Source organism: Nuphar pumila, unplaced genomic scaffold, assembly GCF_984573655.1.
Source record: "Nuphar pumila unplaced genomic scaffold, dmNupPumi1.hap1.1 HAP1_SCAFFOLD_327, whole genome shotgun sequence".
In the NCBI taxonomy this organism is placed as follows: domain Eukaryota; kingdom Viridiplantae; phylum Streptophyta; class Magnoliopsida; order Nymphaeales; family Nymphaeaceae; genus Nuphar; species Nuphar pumila.
In genome coordinates this window covers 50,621-58,686 of record NW_028323281.1, presented here as the reverse complement: position 1 = coordinate 58,686, position 8,066 = coordinate 50,621, and the positions used below count along the sequence as shown (strand labels likewise).

General features: G+C 49.9%; 1 protein-coding gene across 1 annotated transcript; it reads left to right on the top strand.

Annotated features, from left to right (window-relative positions):
* The first annotated feature begins 2,814 nt into the window (after window positions 1-2,814).
* LOC149810515 (adenosine kinase-like) lies at window positions 2,815-6,644 on the top strand. Its single transcript, XM_089994227.1, has 6 exons — window positions 2,815-2,901; window positions 3,038-3,091; window positions 4,144-4,425; window positions 5,136-5,282; window positions 5,756-5,950; window positions 6,375-6,644. The coding sequence occupies exons 1-6, from the start codon at window positions 2,818-2,820 to the stop codon at window positions 6,642-6,644; spliced, it is 1,032 nt and encodes a 343-aa protein (XP_089850353.1). The 5' UTR covers window positions 2,815-2,817.
* The last annotated feature ends 1,422 nt before the right edge of the window (window positions 6,645-8,066 follow it).

Here is an 8,066-nt window from a genome sequence, read left to right as displayed (position 1 = left end):
TGGTGGTGGATCCTGCTGACGTGGCAGCCGTCAGCTATCTGGACAGGGTCAAAGCGACGCTCGCCCTGGCAGGAATAGGAGTTGCAGACCTGAAAAAGCACTCTCCCGCAGCTGGAGCCGCAGCTGTGTATGCAATACGTAGTGGCGAAGCCTTCCAGGCCTCGCCCTATGCTGACAGTGTTTTGCAGTACTTGCCCCGTTGACAATTTGTGGGTCCTGTTGGTTGTCATTTGAGCATGCATCTTGTAAACTCTGTAAAACTGAAGCTGATCTGCAACTGGCACTCACAGCGGAGTGCCGAATTGAACAGGTGGACAATGGCATTTGCGACATGAGGGACACAGGGAGTAAAGTCAACCCAGTATCATACCGGGTTGCCTTTTCATACCAGCGGTATGGAAAGTCTGCGCTATGTTACATGCACAATATGGTACGCAACTGCATGCAAGACATAAACACATGTGGTGCACAATGTTCATTCCTAATCCTCAGACGGATGCACAACAGCAACCAAGGCTGAATTTACAAACAACCATACCTGCTTTTCTGGCAACTTTTCTTCGCTATTCAAGATGTGATGTACAGACAGCCATTTTTCTGCAGCGCGAATTTCACGGTGTACGACAAAATTGTGCTTGAACATGAGAGCAGCTCAAGTTTGTTCAAATGCTGCAGACGGTCAGTGCTGTGAGTGGTCACAGACATCGACCGCAAGTAGCCTATCAGCATGATCAAGGCACTACGCTGTTAGCCAAAGTGAAAGGCACTGGGTACCAGGTGAACCACTTTCATGGGCATCGCGCAGAACTCCATTTCAGTACATTCACTATGTCCAGCTTATAATCCAGCCCATTGCTGCTTTCTAATAATTTCTGCCGCGTGCATGAACACATGACATAGCCCTAACCCGCTGCCTAATGTCAGCAAGGCAGTCCAGCACAGACAGTGGCAGGCATTGTGCCGTTAGTTAATTCAAACCCAGATGTGTAAATCCAACATAGGCTGTTCTGCAGCCCAACCCAAAATTAATGCGTGCACATTGTGCAACAAAAAGAAGTGCTTTCCGCGCATCGCTCAAATCTACAATACCCCCCAAAGAGATACATCCAACAATGTTTCCTCACATATCATACACTTCTTGAACGATACACCCCTTCGGCGCTTCGGTAATCTGCCTGCCCATGTCACACAATCAGACAATCTATCTACGGGTATGCGTGGTAAAGCAACCCTACTCGCCACGCCTGCTAGCAAGAAGGCGGCGATTGTATTCCTGCTGCTCGTCGCCCATTTGAAAGCAGGACTTCGTAATTGGTCGGACCGCAACTGGAGGCCGTCGGCGATGACCAGTGGTCGGCCCTGCATTGGCTTGTGTTGCAAGTTCTAGGCCAGAAGGAGCGGGCGAGTTGACTGCGACTGGGCAGCTGCTTTTGATTTGCACTGGAAACGCCTGATAGCATTCTTCAGTTGTGCGCTGTGGGAAGAGCGGAGCGCTTTGAATGACATAGTCTGTGGGCGTGGGCATTCGCCGCTTTGTGCCGATGCCAGGTGCGTCCTCCCCAGGAAACCGTGCGAGGTCTCGTGCGCTGCTAACTTGCCTCGAAGGAGCCCCACGATGACGGTCTGTCAGTGATGACGCTTTCACGCTGGGTGCTGCGACTGCACCCATCACACCGTGTTTTGACTGTGGATGCATCAACTGGACGATACATGTCGTGCATTGTAGCGACGTATGGTGCTGCATCCCCCATACACAATAACGACTGGCAAGCACTGCACGCCAGCTTGACCATCGGGCTCCGACAGAACCTTGTTTGAGTTTCTTTCGCATTGCCACTGACGTAGATAAAACAAAATGAACTGCACCAGGAGCGCAGGCTCATGTGTACCAACGACCCTCACCGCGCTTGCCTCGACAAGCGTCAGCGCACGACGCTGCAACGTCAAAACGTACTTACGCTTGAGCAAATCCTGCCAAATTGAACACCACACCTGCAAACAAGGATATTGGCAAACGACTCCACAAAATCCAGGCGAATGCGGTGGTGTGTGTGTGCCGCACACCGACTCCATGCAAGTTATCCAATGCACAGTCTATCGAGAGCCACGACAGCTTTCGGACCAGACCTCGCCACGAACATACGAAATGCAATATTTGCCAACAAGGTTGCACACGGTATCAGGTGCATAATCAGAATCGACACTTTGGCCACTGGGTTTGCCACAAGCAAAGAAGGTCATCTGCCATGTCAAACTGGCTTGTTGGGAACACACCCGACCGTCGTGTTGAGCGAACTGCAGGCCCTACAGAAGGACGCGCCACACATGAAATTAGTGAAAAGTGCATTGTCAGTGATGGACGTATCATGGGTGTGTCCCTAGAAGTATGTCGCAAAGGGTTGGCAAATTTCCTGGATGACCTAATGCGTATAACCACGTCGCTCGATGTCCGCCAAACAAAACCTCTCGAGCGTCGCTGGAAAGTGATATACTGTTGAACACGAGTGATGGCACTAGGTGAGTGGGAAGGTTGCAACGGTCTGATAACTGCATTAAGGAGACCTGGTCTTTTGGCCTGGTGCCGAGGCGTACGTGTCTCTGCAGAGAATTGGTGACACAGCATATGTTGATGACGCGGATTCTGTGCACAGACAGTGAATGAACACAACCCTGCTGGTGTCCCTGGCAACAGCGCAGGTGAGATGATGCCCCTGCATGCACCATGCAGAAAGCCCTTTCACTCATCTTTCTTTCTGTTCCGAGTAACTAAGGCTGCTCGCTCATCGGAACAGTGGGTTGCATATAGATCTTGCCAACATGTCCGGCGTTCTCCTTGGCATGGGCAATCCCCTGCTGGATATTGCCGCTAAAGTAGATGCGGAATTCCTTGAGAAGTACGGGGTATGCACTGACTGCAGATGGTTTATGGCAATTTGAGTATGTCGCGCTGTTGCATCTCATGTGCACCAAGCAAACATGCGTACTTTCCAGTTCAAAAGCAGGTGTTGGCAGCACTGACGAGTTTGGGTTCACGCAGTTGCAACCCGCGAATCAAATTCTGGCCGAGGAAAAGCACCTGCCCATGTATGAGGTGCGTTCCTGCCACAGATCTGTCGCACTTGATGACACGATAGGCACCGACTTGTGGGTCTCAATCTCTCTCTTTCTTATGAACATGTGATTTTGTGTGCTTGTGCTCAAACCCTGAGGTAATTTTGCATTCCACGTTTCCTGCTCAGTGATCTGCCGGCGAGTCTGTCAGGGGTTTGTGACAAGCAGCACGTGTGAAAGCTCGACTAGCTGAAACATGGACAGAAAAAATGTTGTTAGAGCGCATGATCACTTGAGGTCCTCAAAATGTGGACGTAACAACGGCCATGTGTGCCAAGCTTCAGGGTTTTTGCTGGGCAGCCAGGAGCTTGCGTTGACCGGCGCGTGACAGGGAACTAGTGCTTGATGGCAACACAAGAGTGTGGCGTCAACATGTAAATGTGATGTTCACGTTTTCATTGATAGGTGCGAGAAAAGCAGATCGCAAACCAAACTAACACGGCTGCCACCCTGGTCTGCACTCCAAGAGCATCTTACCGTGTCTTGTTCTGTTGGAATGAAAGAACGAGTGCATCATTCAGCCAGCTACCTTCAACAATTAATCAAATGGCGCAGTCAAGCTGTGATGCTTGCGGTGGTGTCTGGCAACAGGTCAGAAGTGGCCACTGCAGTGTCCACTACGAGTATCACAAAAGTTTGCCGCAATTCTCCATCTCCAAGAACCTGTTGCTGCTGAACACACTCGACTTTATGCTTGGATGCTCTCGTCGCACAACCTATTCGAATTGACAGTTTGATCGTATCTAGCAGCAAGAAGGGACGCACTTATGGCCGGTGGAGGATTACGTGAAACCTTTGTGATGCTGTGGTCCACAAGTGGACCATGCATTGGGCCAGGAGAGACTGGCTGCTCTGTTGCCAGACACCACCTCAAGCATTCCAACTTGACCTGGTCGCATATCATGTCATTGGTAGCTAGCTGGCTGAGTGATGCACTCATTCATTCAATCCAAAGGATTCAAGAGTAGTAATGGCGTGCTCGTTTGAGCCCCCGCTTGCTTGCTGCGATACTCACTCTCAAGTGCCCCGCAGGAGCTTGCTGCAAAGCCAGATGTGCTCTATGTCGCCGGAGGTTCAACCCAAAACAGCATTCGAGTGGCCCAGTGGATGCTGCGAGAAGCTGGCGCAGCATCGTTCATGGGGTGTGTTGGCAAGGATGAATTTGCGGACAAGATGCGGGCTGTTTGCACCTCTGACGGCGTCAACGTTCAGTACATGGTGGACGAGAGCACCCCCACCGGCACCTGTGCTGTGTGCGTTGTTGACTCGGACCGCTCCCTCGTGGCCAACCTCGCTGCTGCGAATAACTACAAGGTACGCCCTGTTGCTTGCGAGCTTTGCGTACGTATCAAGCACTTACGAGGTGTGTTAGCGATGCGGTGACGAGTGCAACGACCATGGTCCGTTTCTCCGCCACAAATGAGCGGACGATTTACAGTACAAGCGTGCACGGGCTGAAAGCAGGACTTCGAATTTCTTGTGCGGTTTGGGAGGCTAAATCTGTACAGTGTTTCTGTTTCTAGCGCATGCAAGAGGCCCTTTCTATTAACTAGATGACTGGGACCATTTCGGCATTGCCTCAACCATTTAAGAGATAAGAAAAAGCTGCGACTTTCACAGCCTGCTTCCGTACACATTCGCTGAGTTCCATGGCAAGCATGCCGATTTATGTCCGAGGTAAGAGTTCTTGCGCTAACTTTGTTGGCATAGACTTTTGATGACAGACTCTGACCCATTCATCGAGGTCTCATGCTGTCCAGGAGGTGTAGCGAAGCTGACACTCCAGTTCTGGGATGCGAACAACGAGCAGATTGGTGTATCTGCTGCCTGCGATTTCCAGATTGGCAGCCCTCACTGTTCATGTACGCCTTGTAGGGCTTTCCCAGAGTGAGGTCACTTGTCATCATGAGATCACATAGATAAGCAAGAAGTCATTATCGGCACAGGCGAAAGCAACCAACTACACACTTTCCAGGGTGATGTTCGTCATTATCATCATCACCTGATCACACTTTGTGTTGCAGGTGGAGCACCTGAAACAGCCAGAGAATTTTGCTCTTCTGCAAAAAGCGAGAGTAGTGTACTCAGCTGGCTTCTTCATCACAGTCAGCCCGGAATCTATCTTCACGTGTGCTGAGCACGCGCTTGCCAATGGCCAGATCTATTGCATGGTGCGCTGAACGCCTGGTGGTTCACTGCAGGGTAGATTGATCATGGATTGCAACATGAGTCTCTAATTGTCCAGGGCAGCCAGGGTGCTTTGTTGTTCTATGGAAGCATCGGTGCAAGCGCTGGACGCCTGGGTGCGAGTGCTTGCAGCTGGACAATTGCTGAAAGCATCCGCACTCCAAAGGTAAATGAATACAGAAAGGATACAGCCATGGGCCTTTTCCAATGCACCCGCTTTGCCTTGATCCTTCTTTCCGTTGGACGTTGTCGACTATACACGGATTGCAAGTAGCTCTTGAAAGTTTATGTCCAAAGTTGCAGCAAAAGGTACTTTTGCTATGACTCTGCAGCAAATTGTCGGCCCACAGTTGCAGCGAAGGGCACTGGTGCTGCAAATTTGTTGCAGATTTTGCTCATTCGAGACAATTTCGCCATTCAGTTGTTCATGACACAAGCGCGTTGACTGATTTTGCAGAATATCTCAGCGCCATTCATAGTGGAGGTTCCTCCTTTCAAAGAGGTGCTCACCAAAGCCCTGCCCATGGTGGACTTCCTCTTTGGCAATGAGACGGAGGCTGCTGCATTTGCCAAGTCAGAGGGCTGGGAGGAAGCATCGGTTGCAGACATTGTACTCAAAATCCAGCAACGCGAGGGGCCTAAACCTCTCACTGTAGTATGCTCCAATCTCACCTTCTGCCGAATGACCAAATTCGACTCAACTATGACATAAAAAATTTTTGCTTGCAAGCAATATGTGGGATCTTCACATGCTGACCCAAATATGCATAATGCATCCTCATTCCTCATAATGCAGTCCTGAGACTGCGTGCCTGATCCACACTCTCCCGATTGCATGAAAACCTTGATAACGCATGGAAGCACCTTCACCAACGATCCACCTGTCATTAGGCACCTCAGCTGCTTGGTCACGAGAAGTCAGGGTGGTATTGTGCATGGGAGTTGTTGCCCGGGTTGCCGATCTTCAACAGCTCCTGATTGGCCAAGTATCCTCACTTACAAGCAAGCATAATGTTGTCGCAGCCAAGCTTGCCCTTTCGACCAGCACATGAGATCTGACCCTTTTCGCAATGCAGGTTGTCACGCAAGGCAAGGATCCCGTTGTGGTGGCTCGGAATGGAGCTGTGGAGACTTATGATGTGCCTTCTGTAGACCCTTCCCTCATTGTTGACACCAACGGTGCCGGAGACGCGTTTGTTGGCGGATTCTTATCTGCACTTATCAAGGGTGGCTCCATGGAAACATGTTGTGCGGCTGGCAATTTCGCGGCTGCAACCATCATCCAAACAACCAGCACCATTCTCCCTGCGGAATGCTCGTTTCAGTTGGAAGCAGTGGCTGCATGAATGCGTATGTACCGACATGCAGCCACTCCCTCTACTTGTTACGAGTGTTCGGCAGAGAGATGGTGCTGGCTGTCTGGATGATGGTGGCAATTGCGAGGTTGCCTGGCTTACCCTATACTTTGCAGCTTGCCTTGTCATGCGCGGGTCGGAATCCAGAATAGGTTGGTTTCTCTTGCAAAACAGTCCACTTTGACAGATGCTGTGTTGTAATCACCAACTACACGTGAGTACTAATGCAGCAAATCCATAGCAGCTAAACGTCTTGATATTTGGATGCATCATTCGCATGCATTGCTGATGACATGGCAAGCTGCTCGTGCACTTTTCACTCATTTACAGAAGATTAGAGGGGTTGGACTTGCACTTGTTACCTTCACTTCATAACGCAAGACATTTGTTGTGTGGCAACCATGGCATCAACTTACTGTCATTTACAGTTAAATGCTTGAATCGTGAAAAGGTATATGTTTAAACTGTGATAAGGTATGCAGAAACTCAGGTGAGAAGCGTGCGCAGTCTTCTCATTGTCCTTGTCAACATTATTCCATTTATGCAATTTATTCCATTTATGGGACAGAGTCATCGTAAGGGACAGAGCAGTTACAAAGGTGAATTCCATCAATTCAAGTGCTAAACATATGCATAGCTACACGTACTATCTACTGGATACATATGAGAGATATGTGATTTTCGCTATGGTAAACCTAGTGTTGATGAATGAGTGGTACATGTATATAGCAGAGTTCTACAACCTATTGTCAATTACCTTCTTGATGCATGATCATGGTATCTGCTCGCCACTATACATCGTCATGATGGAAGCTTCACCATGACAAGGCGAAGCAAATACTCATCATGCGCTGCTCTACATCATGTCAAAAAAATGACATCCCTGCTCGTTCTTTGCTATCTGAGCCTGGAGCATTGTACGAGTCCCTCGAGGGTGCGTCGCAAGCATGCCCGTTGCATCTTCATCATGCACGGGACCATGCCGCCCACTTGTGCCCAGATCCAGCCTTCTGCCAACCATCGCCAGGATGGAAATCAGCAGATCCTATCTTCATGACGGTGTGGTTGTCGATCTTAGCGGCGTACAGGTTGGCATCACATCGAAGGACCTCAACGCTGCTCTTGCAATTGATGCGTTGGCGTTTGCGCAGCTGAATGAGCGTTTTGACCGCGTTGGCCAGTCCATGCACGTGCAGGGTGGTCATAGAACACTGTAGGAGTGCCGGGATGCGTGAGGATATAGGCATACCCTTCCTCCAGTCCTTGGTGAGGGAAGCGCCCTGCAAAGGAGTAATGCTCTGTTACTAATCCCGCTCTTCCTTCTCGACTACTGACAAAAAACACATCTATCTCCTCGAGATACTAGCATCGCAGCAACCACTATCAGTTATAACTCGTATCAGGCATTGCACC